At 37.4% G+C, this 27,160-nt stretch overlaps 2 protein-coding genes and 2 long non-coding RNA genes across 5 annotated transcripts; 2 read left to right on the forward strand and 2 right to left on the reverse strand.

Moving 5' to 3' along the window:
• Positions 1-5,441: 5,441 nt before the first annotated feature.
• LOC103420734 (cytochrome c biogenesis protein CCS1, chloroplastic-like) lies at positions 5,442-9,089 on the forward strand. 2 transcript variants are annotated; one of them, XM_008358775.4, is made up of 8 exons: positions 5,442-5,985; positions 6,384-6,603; positions 6,697-6,808; positions 6,890-7,162; positions 7,326-7,591; positions 7,854-8,010; positions 8,102-8,185; positions 8,511-9,089. In XM_008358775.4, the coding sequence occupies exons 1-8, from the start codon at positions 5,541-5,543 to the stop codon at positions 8,664-8,666; spliced, it is 1,713 nt and encodes a 570-aa protein (XP_008356997.1). In that variant the 5' UTR covers positions 5,442-5,540; the 3' UTR covers positions 8,667-9,089. The 2 variants fall into 2 exon arrangements, with proteins under 2 accessions (XP_008356997.1, XP_070662819.1); XM_070806718.1 differs by lacking the exon at positions 8,102-8,185 and having other exon boundaries at positions 5,445-5,985.
• A 605-nt stretch (positions 9,090-9,694) lies between these two features.
• Positions 9,695-10,855, reverse strand: LOC108171706 (uncharacterized). Its single transcript, XR_011572173.1, has 2 exons — positions 10,257-10,855; positions 9,695-9,953 (listed from the first exon to the last, which is right to left on the reverse strand). It is a non-coding gene; the product is annotated as an uncharacterized lncRNA (long non-coding RNA).
• Positions 10,856-11,532: 677 nt separating this feature from the next.
• LOC103420733 (4-hydroxy-3-methylbut-2-enyl diphosphate reductase, chloroplastic) lies at positions 11,533-15,998 on the reverse strand. The gene is made up of 10 exons (XM_008358773.4): positions 15,391-15,998; positions 15,085-15,281; positions 13,645-13,824; positions 13,426-13,557; positions 13,237-13,311; positions 13,047-13,152; positions 12,863-12,957; positions 12,242-12,427; positions 11,986-12,072; positions 11,533-11,839 (listed from the first exon to the last, which is right to left on the reverse strand). The coding sequence occupies exons 1-10, from the start codon at positions 15,647-15,649 to the stop codon at positions 11,774-11,776; spliced, it is 1,383 nt and encodes a 460-aa protein (XP_008356995.1). The 5' UTR covers positions 15,650-15,998; the 3' UTR covers positions 11,533-11,773.
• Positions 15,999-22,219: 6,221 nt separating this feature from the next.
• Positions 22,220-23,161, forward strand: LOC114827557 (uncharacterized). The gene is made up of 2 exons (XR_011572178.1): positions 22,220-22,357; positions 22,461-23,161. It is a non-coding gene; the product is annotated as an uncharacterized lncRNA (long non-coding RNA).
• Positions 23,162-27,160: the final 3,999 nt, after the last annotated feature.

Below are 27,160 nucleotides of genomic sequence, written 5' to 3' on the forward strand. Positions count from 1 at the left end.
CAATCTTGTTAGGAGTGTTTTCTCGAATGTAAGTAAAGGTTGGGCATGTTTGCTAGTCTACCTTGCCACGAAGCACAGAGGTTGACACACCGGGACTTTCCAATTATCCAGCAGTGGTACTGTTCCTTTACCCTTGTGGGTAATAATATGGTAGCTAGACCTTCAAAATTTATGTGTCTAAACTTTGTTAGTGTTGTTTCTTTGCAATTCTTTTACCCTTCTTGGTCAGAGCGATGTAGTGGGAGCTGCAAGCTTCACGTGTCTCAACTTTGTCAGAGAACTTTGGCAAAGTTATCTGTGGTACCCATGAGCTACTGTTATGTGTGGGAAGTGGGTGATTGAACAGTACGATTCATGTGCTTTCTACTTCGACAGAATGCCCATAATTTCCGCAAAGCTGAGTGTGCGTGTGACAGGTGCTGACAAGGCTGGAAAAGTAGGTGCCTCTTCGATTTCTGAAATCGGCCCTCGTGGTCTCTAAGCAGCCCAGCTTTTGAGAAAGCAAGCCTCTTCGATTTCTGAGATCGGCCTTTGTGGTCTTTGAGCAGCCCAGCTTTTGAGAAAGCAAACACCTCTTCGATTTCTGAGATCGACCCTCGTGGTCTCTGAGCAGCCCAGCTTTTGAGAAAGCAAACGCCTCTTCGATTTCTGAGCAGGCGCCTCTTCGATTTCTGAAGCTTCGTCAAGTGCAGATTTTTATAGGGGCTGACATTTAGTTCCAAAGCACACTTGAATATCCACCAGTAGAAGCTCCATTCTTGCACTTCTAAGATCTTGATTTGTCCGACCTCTTCTCTCTTCAACACCTTTGAAAATGTCTGGCCCCTCCGACCGTCGTTTTGACTTGAACCTTGTTGAAGAGGCATCCCCGCCTTCTCCAGACAACATATGGCGCCCATCCTTCGTCTCCCCTACTGGTCCTCTTACCGTTGGGGATTCCGTGATGAAGAATGATATGACCGCTGCGGTAGTGGCCAGGAACCTTCTCACTCCCAAAGATAACAGACTACTTTCCAAACGGTCTGATGAGTTGTCTGTTAAGGATTCTCTGGCTCTCAGTGTTCAGTGTGCAGGTTCTGTGTCTAATATGGCCCAACGCCTATTTGCTCGAACCCGCCAAGTTGAATCATTGGCGGCTGAAGTGATGAGTCTCAAACAGGATATTAGAGGGCTCAAGCATGAGAATAAACAGTTGCACCGGCTCGCACATGACTATGCTACAAACATGAAGAGGAAGCTTGACCAGATGAAGGAATCTGATGGTCAGGTTTTACTTGATCATCAGAGATTTGTGGGTTTGTTCCAAAGGCATTTATTGCCTTCGTCTTCTGGGGCTGTACCGCGTAATGAAGCTCCAAATGATCAATCTCTGATGCCTCCTCCTTCTAGGGTTTTGTCCAGTACTGAGGCTCCGAATGATCCCCCTCCGGTGCCTTCTCTTTCTGGGGCTCTACCGACTGCTGAGACTTCTCCTAAGCAACCTTTGTGAAGGCTCCCTCTTGTTTGTTTATTTTGACTCAAGTATATGTACATATTTGTAACTTATCGGGGGTATCAATAAATAAGCTTTCCTTCATTTCAACGTATTGTGTTAAATACACCAAAGCCTTCTTCGCTAAGTTCTTTGAATTTTCTTTTTTTGAAGCTTGTATGTTGAAGCTTTGTGAGTGGAGCATATAGGTTGAGGTAGTGTTCCCTTAATTTCCCGAGTGAGGAAAACTTCTCGGTTGGAGACTTGGAAAATCCAAGTCACTGAGTGGGATCGGCTATATGAATCTTAGAACGCCATTGTGTTCTGTCCTGTGTCATGTCCTCCGTTGGATCCAAGTACTCTAAGTCTTTTCTTAGGGTCTCTTCCAAAGTTTTCCTAGGTCTTCCTCTGCCCCTTCAGCCCTGAACCTCTATCCCATAGTCGCATCTTCTAATCGGAGCATCAGTAGGCCTTCTTTGCACATGTCCAAACCACCGTAACCGATTTTCTCTCATCTTTCCTTCAATTTCGGCTACTCCTACTTTACCCCGGATATCCTCATTCCTAATCTTATCCTTTCTCGTGTGCCCACACATCCAACGAAGCATCCTCATCTCCGCCACACCCATTTTGTGTACGTGTTGATGCTTCACCGCCCAACATTCTGTGCCATACAGCATCGCCGGCCTTATTGCCGTCCTATAAAATTTTCCCTTGAGCTTCAGTGGCATACGGCGGTCACACAACACGCCGGATGCACTCTTCCACTTCATCCATCCAGCTTGTATTCTATGGTTGAGATCTCCATCTAATTCTCCGTTCTTTTGCAAGATAGATCCTAGGTAACGAAAACGGTCGCTCTTTGGTATTTCTTGATCTCCGATCCTCACCCCTAACTCGTTTTGGCCTCCATTTGCACTGAACTTGCACTCCATATATTCTGTCTTTGATCAGCTTAGGCGAAGACCTTTAGATTCCAACACTTCTCTCCAAAGGTTAAGCTTTGCATTTACCCCTTCCTGAGTTTCATCTATCAACACTATATCGTCTGCGAAAAGCATACACCAAGGAATATCACCTTGAATATGTCCTGTTAACTCATCCATTACCAACGCAAAAAGGTAAGGACTTAAGGATGAGCCTTGATGTAATCCTACAGTTATGGGAAAGCTTTCGGTTTGTCCTTCATGAGTTCTTACGGCAGTCTTTGCTCCTTCATACATATCCTGTATAGCTTGGATATATGCTACTCGTACTCATTTCTTCTCTAAAATCCTCCAAAGAATGTCTCTTGGGACCCTATCATACGCTTTTTCCAAATCTATAAAGACCATGTGTAAATCCTTTTTCCCATCTCTATATCTTTCCATCAATCTTCGTAAGAGATAGATTGCCTCCATGGTTGAGCGCCCTGGCATGAACCCAAATTGGTTGTCCGAAACCCGTGTCTCTTGCCTCAATCTATGCTCAATGACTCTCTCCCAGAGCTTCATTGTATGACTCATTAGCTTAATTCCCCTATAGTTCATGCAATTTTGTACATCGCCCTTATTCTTGTAGATAGGCACCAAAGTGCTCATTCGCCACTCATTCGGCATCTTCTTCGTTTTCAAAATCCTATTGAAAAGGTCAGTGAGCCATGTTATACCTGTCTCTCCCAAAACTTTCCACACTTCGATTGGTATATCGTCTGGGCCTACTGCTTTTCTATGCTTCATCTTCTTCAAAGCTACACCCACTTCTTCCTTTCGGATTCTACGATAAAAAGAGTAGTTTCTACACTCTTCTGAGTTACTCAACTCCCCTAAAGAAGCACTCCTTTCATGTCCTTCATTGAAAAGATTATGAAAATAACCTTTCCATCTGTCTTTAACCGCGTTCTCTGTAGCAAGAACCTTTCCATCCTCATCCTTGATGCACCTCACTTGGTTTAGGTCCTTTGTCTTCTTTTCCCTTGCTCTAGCTAGTTTATAGATATCCAACTCTCCTTCTTTGGTATCTAGTCGCTTATACATATCGTCATAAGCCGCTAACTTAGCTTCTCTCACAGCTTTCTTCGCCTCTTGCTTCGCTTTTCTATACCTTTCACCATTTTCATCGGTCTTATCCTTGTATAAGGCTTTACAACATTCCTTCTTAGCCTTCACCTTTGCTTGTACCTCCTCATTCCACCACCAAGATTCCTTTTGGTGTGGGGCAAAGCCCTTGGACTCTCCTAATACCTCTTTTGCTACTTTTCGGATACAACTAGCCATGGAATCCCACATTTGGTTAGCTTCCCCCTCTCTATCCCACACACACTGGGTGATTACTTTCTCTTTGAAAATGGCTTGTTTTTCTTCTTTTAGATTCCACCATCTAGTCCTTTGGCACTTCCAAGTCTTGTTCTTTTTTCTCACTCTTTTGATATGTACATCCATCACCAACAAGCGATGTTGATTAGTCACGCTCTCTCCTGGTATAACTTTGCAATCCTTACAAGTTATACGATCCCCTTTCCTCATTAGAAGAAAATCTATTTGTGTTTTTGACGACCCACTCTTGTAGGTGATCACATGTTCTTCTCTCTTCTTAAAGAAGGTGTTGGCTAAGAAGAGATCATATGCCATTGCAAAATCCAAGATAGCTTCCTCATCCTCGTTTCTCTCCCCAAAACCATGGCCACCATGAAAACCTCCATAGTTGCCTGTCTCCCTGCCCACGTGTCCATTTAAATCTCCTCCTATAAATAACTTCTCCGTCTGAGCAATTCCTTGCACCAAGTCTCCAAGGTCTTCCCAAAATTTCTCCTTCGAACTCGTATCCAACCCTACTTGAGGTGCGTACGCACTAATCACATTGATAAGTTCTTGTCCTATTACAATCTTGATTGCCATGATTCTATCTCCTACCCTCTTGACATCTACAACATCTTGTGTCAAGGTCTTGTCCACGATGATGCCAACACCGTTTCTCGTTCTATTTGTGCCCGAATACCATAGTTTAAACCCTGAGTTTTCTAGATCCTTTGCCTTACGACCAACCCACTTAGTTTCTTGTAGGCACATAATATTTATCCTTCTCCTCACCATAACTTCTACTACTTCCATAGATTTTCCCGTCAAGGTTCCTATATTCCACGTTCCTAAACGCATTTTGCTCTCTTGAACTCTACCCTTCTGTCCTAGCTTCTTCACCCTTCCCCGTCTAATAGGATCAAAGTACTTCTTTTGTGTGTCCCGTGTAAAGTTGATAGGAGCATATGCTCCCAAACAACTTTGAGTAGAGTCGTTCGAAAAGAAGTTTCTATAGCCCCCTTGCTCATTTAACACTGTATCCGGGTGCCGATGGAGATACAGCGACCCTTGCTCACTTATCACTGTGCTCAGGCCACACAGCGCGCCACTTACGGGTGACGCCCTAGCTTTAGCGCGATTTCGTTCTGGATTCATTTTCATAAGGATTCGACGTAATCATGGAGTGCCGGCTGTCGACTACCTGACGCCCTCCCCCTCCTCCTTTATCCGGGCTTGGGACCGGCAATGTAAGATAAACTTACACGGCGGAGTTATATATATATATATATATATATATATATATACATTGTCAAAAAATTAATTTTGTTAGAATAGATGTTACATTAGCCACCGACGGAGTTTGAACTCATGCCGTCATGCAAAGGCTTAACATATTTTCACCATTGTGGTAAAGGGTCAGTAGCAATATATAGATACTAATTTAGTATTATGTTTTTCATTTTATTATTTATTGATTTAAAAAGTATTAGTTAATAGATAACGAGTCAGGTTATATTATCTGTTAATATTAACAAGTTAATTTTGGATCGAGTCATATTACCTGTTTATTTTAACGGATGCTACATAACACGATTCATGATCGAAAATGTTACGAAAACGACACAATACAAAAAACACCATGTCCAATTAGAAAGGCCCAAAATAGTTTAATTGTCTATAAACATCCCCTCTCAGGATAAACTAACATAAGTACCGGTCGTTACACCTCACTCCCTCAACGGAAACAGTTGCTCTGGAGCTGATAACACTCGAGCTCTCACGAAGCTCCATCAATGGAGATTTTAAACCCCACCACGGCCCCCAAATCATGTCTACCCAGAACCCATTTCCTCAAAGCCCCTCTCCTTCACTGCCCCTTCAAACTCACCACATTCTCTCCCCACACTTCCCAAATTCATAGACGTTCCTTCCGGCAACCACCTCTTTCGTTCTCAGTTACCACCACTTGTGGGCTGAAGACCCCTCAAGACAGCAAGAAGAGCAAGAACAAAAGAAACAACATAACTAAGCAGATTATACTCTCCGAAGGAGGGCCGCCGCCTCTGGTGGAGAAGAGTGGCGACGCCGCCGGAGGCGAGGAAGCTCCGGTGAAGTCAGGGGGTGGGACTGGGGTGATGGGTTTGGTGAAAAGGTTTCCTAGAAGGGTTCTTTCGGTTCTATCTTATCTGCCTTTGGCTATTGGAGAAATGTTTGCCATTGCTGGTCTTATGGCTCTGGGTATGTTGAGTTTCTGGGTTTTGTTATCTTTGAATAAGCAGCTTAATGATTTTTGCTTTTGGGGTTTTTAGTTGGTTGATTGTTTGCTTAATTGGGTTACTTGCTGGTGCTTAATGCTTGTTAGTAGTTGCTTAATTTTGGATTTTTTGAATTTTTAGTCCAGGTAGCTTGTTTCCCTGGCTCATTACTGTGAGGTGGAAATCAAATTTGATTTAATTATTTTGGATAATTATGTTTTTTCTTGAGAAAATAAAGTTGATACGAAATGCCCTTTTCGTAATGCGCCTAATTGTAAGCAATGCCTTGTTTTTTTTGTTTATGAGGTATTGTGAAGAGAGCTGTTTTTAACTTCATATAGAATTGTAAGTTGGCCTTACGTCGATGCAATGCTTCTGCAGGAACTTTCATTGATCAAGGTGAGGCCCCGGATTTCTATTTCGATAAATACCCTGAAAATAATCCGGTGTTGGGAATTTTCACTTGGAGATGGGTTCTCACCCTTGGGTTTGACCACATATTCACTTCCCCCATTTTCCTTTCACTATTGGCTCTCCTTGGTGCATCGCTAATGGCCTGCACTTACACTACGCAAATACCCCTGGTCAAGGTTGCGAGAAGGTTTGCTTTCGTTTTTCATTTTTACATCATAATACCTAACTGAAATTGGATTGCCCACTGTCCTATTAACCATGGATTTAACTGGAAAAACAGATGGAACTTTATGCAATCTTCTGAGGCCATCCACAAGCAGGAATTTTCGGACTCTTTGCCAAGAGCATCAGTTCAAGATTTGGGCGTTGTCCTTATGGGAGCTGGATATGAGGTGTTAATACTTCCTCCTGAATATTTTTATCTCCTTATAGTTATAGCTACGTGTTCCTTATGGTTTTCTTGATCCTTTTAGGTATTCTTGAAAGGGCCTTCTTTATATGCCTTCAAGGGGCTGGCTGGTCGGTTTGCCCCTATTGGAGTACATCTAGCAATGCTGCTAATAATGGTAGGTGGAACTCTTAGTGCAAGTGGGAGCTTCAAGGGAACGGTCATGGTTCCTCAGGGTTTGAATTTTGTTATAGGAGATGTGATGCGCCCAATCGGGTTTCTCTCTACTCCAACTGAGTCTTTTAATACAGAGGTTCATGTCAACAAATTCTACATGAACTACTATGACAGTGGTGAGGTGAATGTTTATGTGCTCTATTTTTTTGTTTTGTGCTACCTTTTGACTCGCATGTTTTAAATCATAAACTTTATTATGACATGATCATATCCCAAGTTGTGCTCAATCAGTAATGCTAAGTGCTTAGGTAGTTTACCTTTTCGCCCCCTCGTTTATGTCTCAGGTATCACAGTTTTACACCGATCTTTCACTATTGGACCTTGACGGCAAGGAGGTGCTAAGGAAAACAATAAGTGTAAATAACCCTTTAAGGTATGGAGGGATCACGATTTACCAGACAGACTGGAGTATTTCAGCGCTTCAAGTACTCAAGGATAACGAAGGACCTTTCAATTTGGCGATGGCACCTCTTAAGATAAATGGAGACAAGAAGCTTTATGGGTCCTTCTTACCCATTGGCAATGTTAATGCTCCTAATGTCAAGGGAATGTATGTGACTCTCTAACAGCTATATCTTTGCTTGTACCTTAGTAGACATGAATAAGGAAGCTAAATTCCCAATGTTCTTGTTGGTGTTTCAAACAATTACCCAAGGCTGAATTGGGATGAAGAGCTTTTGAAGCTTTTTTGCAGGTTGCTTTATTTCCCCTGCCCCTCCATCTATAAAAGAAGGAGCGGCAGGGGCCACATCTCCGCTGGCAGATTATTGTTTCCGGATGTTGCTTATCTGCATTCTTTTCTCTAATTTCAGATCAATGCTTGCTCGTGATCTACAATCAATTGTCCTGTATGATCAAGAAGGAAAATTTGCTGGAGTCCGACGACCAAGTTCCAAGCTTCCAATTGAAATTGATGGCAACAAAATTGTTATTGTAGATGCAATTGGGAGTAGCGGTCTTGACTTGAAGGTGAAGACTAATTGTTCTTATATACATAAAAATATACATTTTTCTTCAACTGCATTCATTCAGCCTTGAAACTAAACCTTGTCCTTATCAGACTGACCCAGGAGTGCCTGTTGTATATGCTGGATTTGGTGCTCTAATGCTTACTACTTGCATCAGTTTTCTTTCTCATTCACAGGTAGAATTTAATTATACGTTGTACAGGTCACTGTTACATGTTCGATGATGGTTCAAATGGTTTATAAATTCATCAAGCAGGCTTACATGTAATTGGTGTCATTAATTGTGCAGTCTGCCTCTATCATAGTGGAATTTTGTATTGTAGGATCACTTGAATTTTCTAATGCAGAAGTATGTGTAGTTCAGGACCGTCTCATAGATGGGGTGCCTATATGTTTCGTTGATATTTCTTTCTTCGGTTTTTTAGATATTATTGAAACTGTTCCCCCACATTATTCATACATGCTTATGTTTCTTTGTTTTCTACTCTGCACAAATGAAAGATTTGGGCCTTACAAGATGGAACAGCAGTGATCGTAGGAGGAAAAACTAACCGAGCAAAGGGAGAATTTCCCGAGGAGATGAACCGTTTGCTTGATCGGGTTCCAGAACTAGTTAACTCATCTCTTTCCAGGCAATCAGATAGCACTGTTGGCTAGTTTCTGAAGCATCTAAGATGGAATAGCTGCTCTCTGACCACTGAAGTCAAATCCAGATATCGCTCCAGTTTAAAATGATTGTACAGAACTTCAAACAAAAAGAGAGAATTCATTACAAACTTATGAATCATAATTCTACACATTGGAGGAGCAGTTGAGCTGCCGTTCTTCATCCTAAACTTTGTTTTCGAAGCAGAAATCAACACATCGGCAGAGCAGTTGACTGTGTTTTTATATGTATACTTACCAGCATTATACCAGTGACAGTATGGTTTCCAGGGCCGGTGCAAATTCGAAGCTCTTAAGTTGTAAATATCTATTTATATTTGTACAGTTGTTTCTCCTACAACTATCGAAGTTACGATACACATTGTAACAGTTAAGCCTCATTGGATTCGGAAAGGGTACTATTCTTTACACTGACTTTGCTTGCATTCTTTCGTTTTGTTCTTTTAGGTTTCAACGCATTACAACCTCTCCAATGTTATATAGTTAAAACGAAACCAATTTTATAACTTTAGGGAGGTTATTACTTAATAGATATTATCCTTACTGAATGTTGTATTTCCTAAATAGGATTCCTTGGACGCCAAGTACTTTATCTCTTGCATATTTTTGTACTCATTGACAAATATAACTAAGTGGAGATGTGTTTTCTTAGGATAAGATCAAGAAAAATTATAACTTATTACAATATAGAGTTTATTTCAACACATAATTGGTCCCAAGTTGGAATGAAAATTCTTTACAACTTTGAAGAGATTATTCCGTTATGGATATTACTTTATAAAGGTTTTGTTGTACTAATTGTAACGGTGAGCTGCGTCAGGTTAACGGGTGGGTGCAAATGAGATTAAGTTCAAACCACTCTTTTTGAAACTCTGTAGGATTGGAAAGAAGTTGTCCAATGTGATCTAGCTTAGATCTTTTTATTTCAGCCTCATTGAGAGGAGCTTGAGCATATTTGCTTTTTTCTTTTGTTTCTTTTGATACTATGAGAGTATAAAGGCCGTTATCCACGGTGCTCGAACGTAAGATCTCCTACTTACAAGTAGAAAAATATACTACTAAACCATAGTATTAAGTGACAAACATACATGTCCCTTTTGGAGTCCTGCGCTCTTTTGGAGTCGTGCGCAAGCAAAATTTAACACTCCTTCCTTTTGAGTTTCCAAGAAGCCTTTACATGTGCAAAACATTGGTGTCTTTGAAGCTGGGTCTGAAGTTTCTCCAGGTTAATGTCGTATATCCTCACTCAATGGACTCCCGAAAATAATGTTAATATCTCTGCACCAAAGCTAAAAACACTTGAAATAAGCATTTTACGACAATATATATGATGAACATTATAAGGAAACTGTTTTAAGTGTTGATGCTCCAAATCTTCAAAACTTGTTATGAAACTCCATTGTCAATAGATTCGATACGATTTAGCAATTTTTAATAAATTTAGGAACTTATTTTATTTAAAAATAATAATTTAAGAACCTAATTTTCGGTAAGGTAATAGTTTAGGAACTAAATCGGCACTTCAGACTAAGGGTGTGTTTGTTTGGGCTCGTTAGGTTTTACTAGACTAGACTGGCTTACTCGTCTGTGTTTGGTTTGATCCGGGACTATCTTTAATGGGATTAAGTCGGACTCGTTCCGACTAAAGGCTTCGCTACCTCGTCTTAGCTAGGACCCCCAAAAAGGATGGAATTGCTAATCCTGGCTCTCTAATATCTTCATTGTTTACGATCTGCAAGCATGCATCGCCAAATCCAGTCGCCAAATCCTGTCGTCTCGCTGATCTCCATCATCCCGCAAACCCATCACCAAATCTTGCCGTCTCGCCGATCTCCTTCGTCTCACGAACCCAACTTCCTCTTTGCTTCAAATTGATTTCTCTCCCTCTTATGAAGCCCAACGAACCCACAGCCCAGATTTCCCTCTTTGCTTCAAGGAGGAATACCTAGTTGGATTTGCTTTGGATTTAATCCAACGCCAAGAACTGAGTTGTAATCTCAAAGAACTGAAATTTAAATATAAAAAAAAATTCAGAGTTTCATACTTTGACGAAGAGAAGAACATAGCAACGTAATTTGAGTAAAAAGCGAGAAAAAAGTGGGGGTGGGGAGAGTGACAGTGGGACGAAGAAACAGAGAGTAAAAGAGGGAAAGGGCAGGAAGAACATGGGCGGAGAAAAAGAGAGGTTATGAGAGAGGATGAAGAGTATAAAAGAATAAATAAATATATTAATATTAAAATATTAATAGATATTGGTTAAATAATATAATATTAAAGTTTTGTTAATTATCCTACTTTTTAGTCTGATAGTGCACCAAACACTTCACTAAGTTAATCTAGCTTAATCTAATCTAAGTCAGTCCAGCTTAATCCCTAAACTTAGTTCAGTCCGAGATAGTCCGGTAGAATAAACGCACCATAAATGTATTAAACGAGCCATTCGCCACAAGAAGCATGACTTAGTACGTGAATGTAGCTCCGAGAATCTGTGCCTATTTGGTTCCCCTTCCGAAGTTGTGAATGGATCCTTTCTTGACGAAATGTGAATGCATTTGGAGGAGTTGTGCTTTTGATTGTCTTCCCAATTTAGGTTTCTTTAACGGCCAATTGATAAACATTTCATTTTTAGTTTTCAATTTTCATGTTTTAAAAACTGAAAACTTGTTTGTTAAGTGCTTTCAGTTTTCGTTTATTTTTTATTTTTTATTTAGAACTAAAAATTAGAAGTAATTATCAAACAAATGATCAGTTTCACAAAATGTGAATATTCAAAAGGAAAATGAATATCAACGGGCCTACAAATGAGGCAGCATGTCACATGATAAAAATAGGAGATATAACTCGAATGCACCCAAGATTTTGTCCATCATGAAAGCGATATCTCATATGTCGGACTTCGGTTACATCGAGACCGTAATTGAGGAACTTGGACTTGAGTTTACAGGTCACGAATCAAGGCATATTAACACATACAAGGTACAACAATGGAACCTCGACCTAATATCATACCAGATGCAACAATTACGTTTCTAGGGTATAGGATACAGTACACTTTCCTCTTGCTTATATAACTATCAAGCGATGATGCCTAACTTGGATTATGCTAGTTGCAAGGCTTCTTCACGCTTGAGGTCGAACACCCTGATAAGAGTGTCTTCGACGACCTGGGAGAAACCCAAATGGATTTGAATTGATCAATTATTAAGCTAGGAAGTAAAAAGTTAGGCAGATAACGTGAATTCACGTGGCTTTCAAGTTTCAGCAGATGCGGTTTAGTGGTTCAAATAACATTCACATATATGAGAATTACCTTATCTGGAGTAGAGGCACCAGATGTCACTCCAATGGTGATGGGACCTTCAGGCAGCCAGTTCTCTTTCTCGACCAACTCGCCATGCTATCAAAGAAACATGACAGACAGGTATGATAAGTACAAAGCCATACAGGAAAGACAACAAATAACGGAATAATGTAGTTTTGTTTCTGTTATTGTTTTGGAAGAAGAATAACATAATTTTGTAATCCAGAACAAACTAAATTGCAGTTCTATGGCTTCAGAGACTCACATTGAGCTTATAAGCTATCCTGTTTCCGGGGCCTATTCTCTTCTCACTATCGATCCAATACGAGGGAATTCCACGTTCTTCTGCAATTTCTTGTAGGTGAGAGGTGTTACTCGAGTTCCACCCACCAATGACTAACAAAAGATCAAGCTTTTCCTCAACAAGCTTGTACATTGCATCTTGTCGCTCCTATAAACGGAACACATATCACATTTTAAATCTCTCGGAATGTTCAAAAAAATGTATACAAAACTGTTGGTGAGCAAGTGTTTTAAAGTAGGGAACTTTAATGAAAAGCACCCGGTACTGTTCACTTTAACGAAAAACCACATTTTTACACTAAAAAGTCAATCCTGGTACTATTCACTTTACCCTTTATTTTGTCCTTATCATTAAAACTCAAAGTTTTCAAGTCCTTTTCATTAGTTTTCCTTTTAAAGTAACCCTGCTTTCAAGCCAAATGGCAAAAGCTTCGCAAGGGTGTGCACATAACTGCTGCTGTGGGGTATTAAAATAAATACAATCTTATGAGAGGATAAAAGACAAGGCATGGTTACACATTGTTCTAATAGAAATCTAAGAAGAATCTAACCAGAAAAGCCATGAACAAGAGAAAGAACTTGCCTGAGTTGCATCACATATTGTGTTGAAGCTCACAAAGTGGTCATTGACATTTTCCACTCCGTGCTTACGCATCATGGTCCTCTCTACTAATTTTCCTGTTAGATTGAAAGAGGCAGTCCATAATTTACCCTAATAGTCTGTTCACCAAATGATGGACTAACTTAACATAACTTCAAAGACTAACCAATCTCTTCCGTTTCCCCCTTAAGCATTGTAGTCTGATTTGCAATGCCTACTTTTACCAGGTCTCTGTCTGGATCAAACCCCGGAGAAAGTGCCTTTTTAAATTTCTGCGGTCAAAGACAAAAACACTTCAACACTGCATGATACCATACAAAACCAATTGAATCCATATAAGCAACTCAAAACAGCACCTCCATAAATGCCTCTTTAGTCGAGCTAGACCCATTAAGTTCACCGCCAAGAATATAGTCACACACATATGTTGCCTGAAATAAAATTGGCATTAATAACTCATTAGCTTGACAAACAGAAGCACTATAAACTGAAGCTAAAAATTTTAACTTCGCCAGAAAATCTACAACAAAGTACAAAACACTTACCTCATCCATGTTTTTCACTATAACGTATTTCCCAGCAAAAGAAGCTGTGGCCACAGTCTCCTCATGAGAATATTTCCCATGAATGATCGAAGTGTAATCTCCTTTCTTGTGCTTCTCCACAGTATTCCAAACCTTCACGCGAAAACACAGTCATAACATACCAGACCCAATTTAAATTTTCACCGAAAATGTCGAATGGACTAAAAATAAAATGCCAACCTTGGAAACCCAGGGGCAAGTAGTGTCAACAATTTGAACATTCCTGTTACTCAAGTTGAGCATCTCATCCACTCCGGCTCCGAAAGCAGGCAAAATGACCACATCACCCTTGTTCACCACATCAAACTGCTTCTGCCCTTCCTCTATTGGAATGTTCTCCACCTTCATCTCCTCCAACCTCTGCCCATTTCATCTCAACTCAATTAGTTAAATAATTAGCAAGTGGCCCTTTACCGTGAAAAGGTGTCCTCCAACCTCTGCCCATTTCATCTCAACTCAATTAGTTAAATAATTAGCAAGTGGCCCTTTACCGTGAAAAGGTGTTGAACCCTTACATTATCCAATATTTAATCTAACAAAATCTATTGTTTGACCTAAAAAAAATTGATTAAATAATGGGAAATTTTATTTGAACCCATATAACCACTTTTTACACCCAACTTAAACTTTAAATGTTAATTGTCTTTTTTACCCTAGGACATAATTACCATCAAGTACAAGATGAATTTAACAATACAACTAAAATTTATCAATAAACCCAAACAAACACCAAAGGGCAAACAAATCTACAACAGCAGCAATGGGAGATGCCATAGTGCTGAGATCGTCCAGGGGAGATGTCATAGTTCTAAGGTCAAACAAATCAAATGACATGCAGAAGAGGATTCTATGGCTCGTTCGTTTGTCTGCTCATGGACTTGTACTAGGATATTTCTTATGACATATCGGACAGAACAACCATGAATCGTTTAAGTTGAAAATGCCGAGGCTTGGAAATCTTGGGGCAGTTGGAGCTTTGAAGAGAATAATTATCTCTTTGATCCAACTCACCATCACAAACATATATGATATATCCTCCTTGCGGTAAATCAAACTAAAAGATATGAAATTTCATCCAACAAAATACATCCTAAAGATAAATATTCATCCCTAAAAATACTAGGTTAAATCCTGTACTTAATTGATAGATAGTCACAACCAGAGAGAGGACTTCAACTTAACCAAAGAAGGAAGAAAAATAAGAATAAAGAAACAATAGCATTTAGAATTCAGATTCAGACCATTTGAAACAAACAAAAAAAACCCTTAAACAAGTGCAACAAGCTCTTTTGCAATACGATTGCAAGGACGATCATATTGTTTGGATTAAGAATTTGTCCACTTTTTCGTAGTCCTAACTTGAAATGGACTTCTCTTTGCAAATTTTGGGTTTTTATTTCTAAATGAGTGTACGGATAAATCTACAAATTGAATTGGGTTTGTGAGGGTAATTTAGATAGTAAATATGGGTTTAAAGAGATAGTTTAATTAAAGTTAATATGGGGTTCAAATAAAATTTCTCTTAAATAATTAACTAACATTTTTTAATACATTCGATATATTTTTACAAATAAAATGATTGACATTAAACCAAATTAAATTGCAAAAATTAATAGCGACCTTATTGACGGTTGGATTGTGGATGATCTCGTTGGTGATCCAGATCTTATCATCGGGGAACTGCTTTCTGGCCTCGTAAGCAATCTGCACCGCTCTCTCAACGCCCCAACAGAATCCGTACGCCTCGGCGAGCTTCACCGTCACGTTTCCCCAGGTGTACTCGAACCCGTTCTCTTTCAAAGTCTTAATAATATCGCCTTAAATAATCAAAACTCAAAATTTAAAATTGATTAATCGACTCATTAGCTGCTTAATTACTGATTCTGAGGAGTAGCTGCAGCTGATTATAGTCTATAGATTACTCACTTGTGTATTCGCGGTTCATGAGCTCGACGGTCGCCTCTTTGTGGCCGAAGCCTCTGCGGTTGTAATTCTTGCTTCGAGTGAGGTTCTTGCGGAAGACCTTGGCGTCGAAGTCGGACTCGACGGCGGAGGAAGAGGAGTCGCCGGAGCATCGGACGGAGAAACGTTTCCGGAAACTGAGAGATGGCTTCCCGGTGAGGCTCTCCGAGAAGAAGAGATCGGTACGCGGCGGAATTCGGCAGGGGTGGAGAGTGATCGCCATGGAGGAGGGAGAGAGAGCGGCGCGTGGAGAGATAGTGGGGATAGTTGGCACTTGGCGGTGGTGGTGTTCGGTTTATCTAGAGCGCGATGTGCTTGTGATCCATGAATATTTGGTTGTCGTTTTATGTGGAGGATCGGATTTATGGGTCGTCGTTTAGATTCCTAACGTGTCAAATTACCGAAATGGGCAGGTTGCGTGAATCGTAATTGGGTTATGAACACGTCGCTTTTGGAAGGTACCAACAAATTTGTAAACACCATTAATGGCTCTTACCTTCAAACAAATTTGAACAACAAAATAATTTGTGGACTTAGAATTTTTCTCTAAAATTTGTTGACTTGGCTTGAAAACGAAAAGGAAAGATGTAGAAGTTATTATATGGAAATGGGTCACGCAATTCACACACATTTTTTAGTCTCACGTATTTTTGTTAATTCCTTTTTTATTAATTTTTTTAAAAATAAATTGTAGCAATGGTTTTTCAATTTTAATCAAATTTGAGCAATGATTCTTCAACTAAAAATTCATTATTATTGCTCCCTCAACTTATCAAAATGTGTAGCTAAAGTCCTTTTCATCAATTTCATCAAAATTTTATCAAAATAAGTTATGATGGAATAACCATTTATATAATTAGGGTCCCTCAACTCATCAAAGTGTATAATTATGGTCCCTTTTGTCAACTACGTCAAAATTTTTGTCAACTAGAGTTATGTTGGAAGGATCATTGCTACAATTGGGTTAAAGTTAAGAGACTATTTCTCCAGTTGAATTAAAATTAAGGAACCAATGGTAATGGATTTTTAGTTGAGAGACCATAGCTGCACGTTTTGATGAGTTAAGGGACCAATGGTAATAGATTTTTAGTTGAGGGACCATTGATCCAATTGAGTTAAAGTTAAAGAACTATAACTACAATTTACTCTTTTTTTAATTCATTTAATCAAACGGTTGGAAATTGAAAGGAGCGTGTGATAGGTAAAAACTAAATTTGACAATTTCTTACACGACCTATTAACACGACACGGAAATAACATATTTTTGGTCAACACAATAACTAATCAGGTTGTTATCGGGTATCCCATTAAGAACATGTTCTTTTCTTAATGGATTTATATGCGGATAACCCGTTAAGAAAAAAAGCTAGTTTGATAATTTAAACTGCTAAAAAACCTTACTAGTTACTACAATAGAAATTGAAAAACAAAAACACCAGAAGCACAGCCTAGCCGCCACACCTATTGGAGGAGAAGGACTTAGCAGTTCTTACTGTTTAACCAACTGGAGATTCATTCGTGGATACTAGTAGAGGGCTAACACTTGGAGCCTCAATAATGAATTCATCCTTATACGAAATCTAAAGGATGCGGTTCTAAACTTAATTTAAGTTTATGCATGGGTTCTTAAAATTGTTTTACATGAATACAAGCACGTCGATTAACCTAAATCATATGGATTAATTTAATAAGATTAAACGGAATCTAAAGTTCCGCTAATCATACATGTAAATTGGATTATATATGCTTAAGTCATCTTTCCACACTTCCACACACATGTACTAAAGTAGCCCAACAATGGTATTAGAGTCATGGTTAATCAACAAAGTATGTGTTATGCATAGTTGTAATGTGTTTTTCGTTGTATATTTTATTATGCACGAATTTAATAAATAATTTTATTTATTATATTGTTCTAAATTTATTTTATAGGTTAAAATAAAATTAGAAGCATAAACAAAAGAATTTGATTTTATAATTAACCGAAGAAAAATTACACTAGTCCGTTCGTAGTTTCCGTTAATTGTTGATATGATTAAAATTCTTTCTTTTTTTTTCCATGATTGATGACTGTAGTTTTTCATGCTTGTGTATTGTATCGTGTCAAAGAAGTCCGTAATAGATGGAAAAGAAAATAGGATTTTCGGTTACAAAATTAGCTGAAAACCTAAGTTAATTACTTAATTATAATCTAGGACTGCATTGCTTGCCCGTTATTCCCTGGGACGGTTGAAGGGTCGGAGACCTCATTGCTTGCACCTAGGGTGGTAAAGGCGTCGGTAAATAAATTGTTTTCCGTTGAGGTGTTAACATGAGCGTTCATTAAACTTTCATCGGCATACATGATTGTGGCAGAGTGATTTGGTCGGGAGAATATGAGTTCACTCTCAACCAAGTACCAAGAACCGTGTGTGAAGAAGATGTACAAACTCGCCCACCTGTAAAAGAGTAAACAATCGTAAGATACCTAGGCACTGGCGGGGTATGGGCCAAAAGCTCTCCGACGGTCAAGTTAATAAGTAATTTATGATACTCAAGCAGTACACAAGAGAATCAAGTATGCGATAATTGTGTTACCAGAGATGAATACTTGAAATGTGTATTTATACTAGTCCATAGGATATAGAATCTATAATAAACATAGAGAATCACATAAGATATCTAAGAGTAGATATTGTATCCTCTTATGAGTGTGATTACTTATAGCGCACGCCAATATCTAGATTGTAGGAATTTCCAAGAATACAGGAAACTTATAGGATCCCCATTCGGATCAGATTTTCGTATCTTGAAGAACAAGAGAATGGTCAATCTTGATGAAGTTGATGGACTTTGCCTACCTTCCCAGAACGTAGGATCTTGTGGCATAGCTAGTCTGTTTGTGCAGCTCAACCTAGTTGGAGCTGTTTTGTGTGTGACCCCCAATTTCTAAGGTATTCGTATTCTAATCGGCCTTACTCCAGCCCTGAAAAATCATGGTCTTACACAAAACATTTTGCATGTTTTCCAAGGACACATGGTGATTTTTGAGCAACCTATTTAAAACTGGGAGCTTTAATGAAAAGGACTTGGATCAACTTTTTCTTAACCAAAAACCATTAACAACTTTTATTTAATGAAAATGGCTTGATATTAATGAAAATGACACAAGTAACATACAACAGGTCCAAAAAAAAATCACACGGGCTGAAGCAAAAAGCCCAGCATGCAACAACAAATTTTTCTTCCAGCTTTGCCCCCAGCAGATGTTAACCAAAATCTGTTAATACAACTTCATATTATTTACGAAATTGCCATCTAACCCAAAAAGTCATATAAAACAAAAAGTAATTTATTTTCAACTTTTTTTTCTTTCCCTAGACCATAACTGCCATAGCTCTGCAATTAACTGCCGTAGCTATTCTCGAGTAACAAACGTGGGTTGCCAGCTAAAACAAAATAACCATTCACTAGATCATAACTACCATAGCTCTGCAATTAACTTTTTTTTTATTTATAGGTCGTGTTTAACATTCTTTAGGAATAAAAATTGCTATGTTTTTTATTCCAAATATTTATTTACCTTTGACCTAAAAAAAAAATTCGTAAAACTTAACAGCCTAAACGTATTCAAATGACTAATTTCAATGATGTCTTCCAGAGACAATTTACAAACTCAATTGTAGCAAAAAAAAAGCAAATTAAATGGCATCAACACAATTTTTATGCAAAATAATTATGAAGTGCATGTACTTCCTGCAATTTGCAACAACTAGGTCATTTCAAACACAAAAAACTATCATGGTTGCAAGCAACCATTTCTTATTTGAAAATTGGAAAACTTTTACATACCATATTTTTACCCAAAAGCATTGCATCACCTCAAAGCTACTGGAGCAATGCTTTCCTCTTTTAAATTTTTAACCAAAAGCCAGTCTAGTCTCCTTGTTTCCGAAATTCTGTACATATTATCTCCATTGTACACAACTTTCTAACACTAGATTAAGGTCTACAATTTACAATGACATATGTGACAATAGCTTTCACTTTTCCCCTATGTGTCATGGTCAACTCCGCAAATCTTGATATGGTTTCAAGGTTCCTTAGCCTCCCATTCACATTATTCCTATAATTGAATATTAACTCTAGAATTAGACATGGGTACTATCACTATTTCTTAAACTGAACAGTGATTATTTCTAGAACTGAACTCGGGTATTATCACTAATTATTAAATTGAACAGTGATTATTTCTTAAATTGAACTGAACAGTGATTATTTCTTAAATTGAACATGAACTATTTCTAGAACTGAACTCGGGTATTATCACTAATTCTTAAACTAAACACTAATACTATCACTATTTATTAAACTAAACACTGACTATTTCTTAAAGTTGAACACCGGCTATTTACTTTTCCTCCGCTTCTTCTCTAGTCTCATGCTCCAACTCAAATCTAGAACAAGAACATATATATGTAACTAAAATTTCCCTTAATTATGATCATGGCAAATTATGATATAATTTTGGTCTAATTTCAAAAATAGTGTGGGTTATTTTGCTATAGTTTAATAAATAGTGTGGGTTATTTTAGTCTAGTTTCAAAAATAGTGTAGATTATTTTGCTATAGTTTCATAACCAAAAATAGTGTGGGTTATTTTGCTATAGTATAATAAATAGTGTGAGTTATTTTGGTCTAGTTTCAAAAATAGTGTAGATTATTTTGCTATAGTTTCATAAACAGTGTGAGTTATTTTGGTCTAGTTTCAAAAATAGTGTGGGTTATTTTGATATAGTTTAATAAATAGTGTGGGCTATTTTGGTCTAGTTTCATAAATAATGTAGATTATTTTTCTATAGTTTCATAAATAGTGTGGGTTATTTTGGTCTAGTTTCAAAAATAGTGTAGATTATTTTGCTATAGTTTCATAAATTGTGTGAGTTATTTTGGTCTAGTTTCAAAAATAGTGTGGGTTATTTTGCTATAGTTTAATAAATAGTATGGGTTATTTTGGTCTAGTTTCAAAAATAGTGTAGATTATTTTGCTATAGTTTCATAAATAATGTGTGTGACATCCCACATCGCCTAGGAGAGTGATCCTTAAATCTATATTCTCATCCCTACCTAGCACGAGGCCTTTTGGGAGCTCACTGGCTTCGGGTTCCATCGGAACTCTGAAGTTAAGCGAGTAGCGCACGAGAGCACTCCCATGATGGGTGACCCACTGGGAAGTTCTCGTGTGAGTTCCTAGAAACAAAACCGTGAAGGCGTGGTCGGGGCCCAAAGCGGACAATATCATGATACGATGGTGGAGCGGGCCCGGGATGTGGTGGACCCCGGGCCGGGATGTGACAATTTGGTATCAGAGCCTAACCCTGGCCGTGGTGTGCCGACGAGGACGTCGGGCCCGTAAAGGGGTGGATTGTGACATCCCACATCGCCCAGGGGAGTGATCCTTAAATGTATATTCTCATTCCTACTTAGCACGAGGCTTTTTGAGAGCTCACTAGCTTCGGGTTCCATCGGAACTCTGAAGTTAAGCGAGTAGCACATGAGAGCACTCCCATGATGGGTGACCCACTGGAAGTTCTTATGTGAGTTCCCAGAAACAAAACCGTGAGGGCGTGGTCGGGGCCCAAAGCGGATAATATAGTGCTACGATGGTGGAGCGAGCCCGGGATGTGGTGGACCCCGGGCCAGGATGTGACAGTGTGTGTTATTTTGGTCTAGTTTCATAAATAGTATGGGTTATTTTGCTATAGTTTCATAAATAATGTGGGTTATTTTGGTCGAGTTTCATAAATAGTGTGAGTTATTGTACTATATTTTCATAAATAGTGTGGGTTATTTTGCTATAGTTTCATAAATAGTGTAGGTTATTTTGGTCTAGTTTCATAAATAGTGTGGGTTATTTTGCTATAGTATCATAAATAATGTGGATTATTTTGGTCTAGTTTCATAAATAGTGTGAATTATTTTGGTATAGTTTCATAAATAGTGTCTCTAGTTTCATAAATAGTGTGGGTTATTTTGCTATAGTATCATAAATAATGTGGATTATTTTGGTCTAGTTTCATAAATAGTGTGAGTTATTTTGCTATAGTGTCATAAATAGTGTGGGTTATTTTGCTATAGTATCATAAATAATGTAGATTATTTTGGTCTAGTTTCATAAATAGTGTGAGTTATTTTGGTATAGTTTCATAAATAGTGTGTCTAGTTTCATAAATAGTGTGGGTTATTTTGCTATAATATCATAAATAATGTGGATTATTTTGGTCTAGTTTCATAAATAGTGTGGGTTATTTTGGTATAGTTTCATAAATAGTGTGTCTAATTTCATAAATAGTGTGGGTTATTTTGGTATAGTTTCATAAATAGTGTGGGTTATTTTGGTTTAGTTTCATAAATAGTGTGAGTTATTTTGGTTCAATTTCATAAATAGTATAGTTATTTTGTTGTAATTCCATAAATAGTGTTTATTTTGTTATTTTGAAGAATAGTGTAAGTTATTTTGGTTCGGATACACAATAAGAATAGTGTAAGTTATTTTGGTTCGGATACACAATTTTGGTTCAGTTTTCATATCATGTCATAGCCAGTAGCAAAGGTAGTTCAAGTAGTCAACGGTTTCTGCTTCAAACACTTGAACGAGAAACTACCCAATAAGCCCCCAAAAGAAATCCCATCACTCATTCACATAAACAAACAAGGAAAGTATATAAACCATGAAGCTTTCCAGAAAAAGCAAAAACAAGTGAAATTTGTATGCTATACAGCATATTACCAAAGCTTCGGCATCATCCAGTCCAATTTTAATCTCAGAAAATTTCTGCTTCTTCTGCTCTGCAATTCACATTGATCAAAAAATAACCCATTTAATAAAGCACATGATGGCATTAAAGGACCTGAATTGCACAAAGCACTCACCCTCCCCAACACCGTCGAGGTACATATCGCATCGTTTTATTTTCCACCGTTTTCTCCTCAAACAAACAAGTTTTTAAATTAGATAAAAAAAATTCTGACGGTTTTTTTTGTCCGTTCTATAGTTTGTTGTGATGTTTTTTGCGGTGATTCGGTGCGGCGTACACGGTGGAGGAGTTCGACTACCTCTCCGACTAGGAATCGAAGCTCATGATCATGCCGCAAGAACCGATTCATGCGGTCCAAGCGGCTGCTTCCAAGCTCAACATCCCTTACGTGACCACCAACCTATCTGCGGCCGCCAGCCACCTTACTCTCTCTTCCGCCGCCGAGGGGAGCCCTGACTCTGTCTCGCAACTCGTCAACGACCCCTCCGACGTGGCGCTCTTCCTCCACACGTCGGGGACCACGAGCCGGCCCAAGGGAGTCCCCTTGACGCAACTCAATTTGGCCTCCTCGGTCCAGAACATCAAATCGGTCTACAAACTCACTGAGCCGGACTCAACGGTTATCGCCCTCCCTCTGTTTCATGTGCATGGATTAATTGCTGGGTTACTAAGTTCATTTTCCGCAGGAGCCGCCGCGACTCTCCCAGCCGCAGTCTCTCTCGCTTTGCGGCTCCTGGTGGTGATGAAGGCAGATGAGGGATTTGAGGTTATGGAGGCAGGGAATAGCAGAGAAGAAAGTAACAGAGATGATAAACGGACAAGGCTGCCGTCGGGGCAAAATTAGAAATTTGTTGTTTGAGCAATTTTAATTGGACTAGTTTAATGTTGGACTTTGTCCTAACCATTAAATAAAGTTCTTACATGATTTTTAGTTAACATTTAAAGTTTTCAAGTTTTTATCATTAATTTTTCTTTTAAAACTAATATCACCTGTCCGATAATTATTAAATGATTTAATTAGGCATCCGAAAGAAAAAAATAATTGAGAAGAATAATTGTCATGGAGATTCTTGCAAGGATGAACGCATAATAAGGCAATTATTATTCAGCGTGAATAGTACTTACTCTAGCTTCTCCATGTCCTTTACCATGGCAGAACAGATGGACTTGCTCTTAGCTGGTTTGTACTTGCCTCTCATAGTTTCCCCACTCAAAATCATAAATTAAACCCAAAGTCATCTAGTATCGCATGCAATTGAATTAAAATTTTAACCGATCTATCGTTAATTTTCCATTAATGTGTTTAGGGTTATTTTAGACCCTTTTCGAATGAAAAACTTGGATCAACGGATCCTATAAATCAACCCCATTTTTCGTTTATTAAGAAGCCCTAGAAATATTTTATTCTTGAAGTCAACTTGTTAGAAGAAGAGTGAGGAGTTGAAATGTCCAAAATAACCTGAACAACACAAATTATATGTAAGGCACATGACTTAGTTTGAATAGAAAACTTAAAGAAGTTAAGATGAGATAAGCTACTTAGTACTATGGTCTAGTTGTATTTGTCTTTACTTGTAAGTGAAAGGTTTTAGGTTCGATTATTGCCAAAGGTGAATTTGAACCACATTATTGCTAGCCTATTGTGAGGCTAAGCCCACCCCTCTCCCTTATTTTAAATAATATCGTTTGCTTGCTCAAAAAAAAAAAATGAAAAACTAGTGATTGTGAAAAATTGATATGAAAAATTTCTTAAAATTTTAGATTATATGAGAAATTAAAAAATTTGTAAACATTTAAAAAATTTCCCAAAGTATTGTTCAATTTCTATTATTTAAGGAGTGAGTGCTATTTGGATACACAAAATTAGCGTATTTGTTGATATACTCCGTAATACAGGTGAAACCTATATACAATGATATGACCTATTTCCATTAGATAGTAGACTATTAAGGGTTAGTTTGGTGTTGTTGTGCTTTAAAAAAAAATTGCTTCTACCATGTTATGAGAATAAACAACTGTAAATAAAGTTGTTGAATGTTTGGTGAACTCTTTTTTGTAAAAGTGATTTTAAAAAAAAAAAAGTGTATGAGTGTTTGATAAACTTTTATATAAATTATTGTGAATATCTTAGATGACTAAAAGTTGTAAGGTATTTATTGTGATAATAATTGTCAAAAACACTAATGTAGAAGTAAAGATTGTAATTTTATAAAATATGTGGGGATATACTCACTATTTAAAAATTTCATTAAATAGGCATTGATTACTATGTTTTGAAAAAAAAAAAACTACATTTTTTAAAGAAGCATGGTAGACTTTGCTTTTCTACTATCATTGACAATAGTTAAAAAAGATTTTTTTTTTTTTAATTTTACCTTTAATGTTCTAGATTTTTTAATAATTTTTTTTAAGGCATTACAATTTCAAACCAACCTTAAATATATCAGATTTGCGTGTCGAAATAGTTTTATTGTTTTTTATAATAATTATCATGCAAATACTAATTAATGTGAGAGCTTTTGCGCATGAAATTTAGATTTGCTCTATATATATAGTCTCTTAATGACTCTTCATTTATATATTTCCAACATGCTAGCTTCTTATAATGATCTAACCTATAAAAAGATTTCTTTGGACCAAAAGTACCTATAAATATTTCCTTTGCCAGTAGTCTTCAGACTCTTCACTCAGCCTATTGTACTTGTCCATTTCAAAAGAGTTTTTCTTAATTTGGAATATCTTGCCACACCGTTTGTCTAACTCATCTAATGGTAATGCTCGACTACTACTCTCACGTTTTCCCATATTATGTCATTTTCTTTCTCCCTATTTTTCCTTCTTGTGATTTCACCCATTTCATCCGCCTTAAAAATAATTATTTTTGTCAAAATTTTAATTTTATTTTCTTCATCAAAATACAGGATTCATTGTGGCAAGACGAAATTGATGACATAGAGTGTGCCACTCGACTTTCTCTGTTAGATTTACAAGATAAGGGCCCAAATATTGAAATCGGTGAGACTGATTAAGCCTAATAATCTAATAAAAGCATGTTAACAATGATTATAATTAGTTAATCTCTTTTTTAGTAATTCATGAAATTAACTATTGCAAAATTTGTTACTTTTAAAGTAGAGAATGAATCTGGGTGTGACGATGAACAATATTGTAAGCAACTTGCTAAAGCCATTGAAGAAAGCCTTGAGTATTCAAACAGCAGGTACCCTTAACGTCTTTTAGGGTGTTATATGTGTAATATACATATATCTATACAAGCTGCACACACACACACACACACACACACACATATATATATATATATATATATATATATATATTATCATTATATATCATAGTTGCGTGGGAGTTTCTGGCTCCATATATCCGTTTCTTTACAACGTTGAACAATGAACATATATGGCAAGAGGCGGGAGATTTGGCTGGGATGAATTAGGTCCTGAGTTTCTTTTCAAAATTTTAGCAGAAGATGCAAATGTAACTGTTCGAATTTAATTTCTAATAAATTTTTATCTTTCGAAAAAAAGAGAGCATATATGGCAAGAATTGAGTTCTTGCATGCCCTTTCCTTCCTCTGAAGATACATAAGTCACAAGTGAAGGGATAAACATGAACTTTTTTAATTGTCGCCATATATACAGGTTCGTTCATCAGACTGACATCATTTTCTTGTTCTTGCTCCAGGAGTCCTGCTCAACAAAATCAAATAGATAATGATAAAATTGTAAGTCAAATTTACTTTAGTTTTGATCATCAGCTTCATCACTTTAATTTTCTTTGACGCCAAGTTTTTTGGTCCCTGTGGTTTTGTTGAGGTTTATTGTTGGTCTCTGTAATTTGGACTGGTCCAACTGTGCTCCTTTTATGTTATTTCGGATTGTAAGAACACTATAAACTACTTCCGCCATGAAAATTTAATTGAAATTGAAAGGTGTCCTTGAATTACAACAACTTAATTACTAAACTACATATACAAACTACAGGCACCAAAAGTGAATCTTGAACAAACTACAAAGAGCAAAAGTAAAATTTAGCCTTTGTTTAACTTAAAATCGAAGTTATAAACGGTGATTCTACACCCTAGCTCCTCTGCGCGCCAATCCATTGCCTTGGGGGTAACATGCCAACCTCAAGGCAATAGATTGGGAGAGAGGAGTTATAATTGTGTTGGTTAATTTCCGATTATATAATTGTTTTCCAGGATCAACCTGATGATGTAGTTCTTCCTGTTGCGGCTGAGGGAGCATTGGGGCAGAGTTCTTCTAGCCAATCACAGGGAACAAATATTGGGAATGTGGCAGCTGAAGGCTCTATTGGTTATGATTCTCGACTCAACCGTGGAGGTTGAGAAACCCTAAAAAGAAGTGGTGGCATAATGTCATGATCGAAACTATTGGATTGAATTTCGACAAAAACAAAAAAACTATTGGATTGAATAATTTTGGAAATGTTTGCGAACATATCGGCAAATTATTGATCAAATAAAAAACCCACATTGTTTTTTTTCTTTCACATTTCTCCGTTCTTTATTTCACATATTTTTTTGCAATATTCTTTAACTAAATAGAAAAAAAAAAGGAGAAATTAGGTTCTCATCCTTTTTTTTGCAACTCCATTGATTAAAATTTATTCATTTTCAATTTTTTATCAAGGTCCTTGGGTATTAATAATATCATTAATTATTTTAATAATAAAATATTTTTTTATTTCTAAATATATTCATTTAATGTTAAAAATGTTACAATTAGTATATTTATATTTATGACTAAATTTTTTATCATATATTTTTAGTTTTAGTTTGTACCCATTTTTAATTTGTACCAATTTTCTTTTCAATTTTAATTTGTACCCATATATTAATTTCTTTTTGTGCCCATATTTTTTAAAGTTTATTTGTATTTGTACCCATATAGTTTTTT

This window comes from Malus domestica, chromosome 10 (assembly GCF_042453785.1).
Source record: "Malus domestica chromosome 10, GDT2T_hap1".
NCBI classification, from domain to species: domain Eukaryota; kingdom Viridiplantae; phylum Streptophyta; class Magnoliopsida; order Rosales; family Rosaceae; genus Malus; species Malus domestica.

What these genes read in the sequence shown, in the direction of transcription:
- LOC103420733 (XM_008358773.4), bottom strand. Translation starts at nt 15,649, where the DNA reads ATGGCGATCACTCTCCACCCCTGCCGAATTCCGCCGCGTACCGATCTC. An exon ending in TAGTGAAAAACATGGATGAG is followed by an intron (nt 13,312 to 13,425) that starts GTAAGTGTTTTG and finishes ATTTTATTTCAG; the next exon opens with GCAACATATGTGTGTGACTA. An exon ending in GGGGGAAACGGAAGAGATTG is followed by an intron (nt 12,958 to 13,046) that starts GTTAGTCTTTGA and finishes TCAATCTAACAG; the next exon opens with GAAAATTAGTAGAGAGGACC.
- LOC103420734 (XM_008358775.4), top strand. Translation starts at nt 5,541, where the DNA reads ATGGAGATTTTAAACCCCACCACGGCCCCCAAATCATGTCTACCCAGA. An exon ending in CTGGTCAAGGTTGCGAGAAG is followed by an intron (nt 6,604 to 6,696) that starts GTTTGCTTTCGT and finishes CTGGAAAAACAG; the next exon opens with ATGGAACTTTATGCAATCTT. An exon ending in TTATGGGAGCTGGATATGAG is followed by an intron (nt 6,809 to 6,889) that starts GTGTTAATACTT and finishes TGATCCTTTTAG; the next exon opens with GTATTCTTGAAAGGGCCTTC.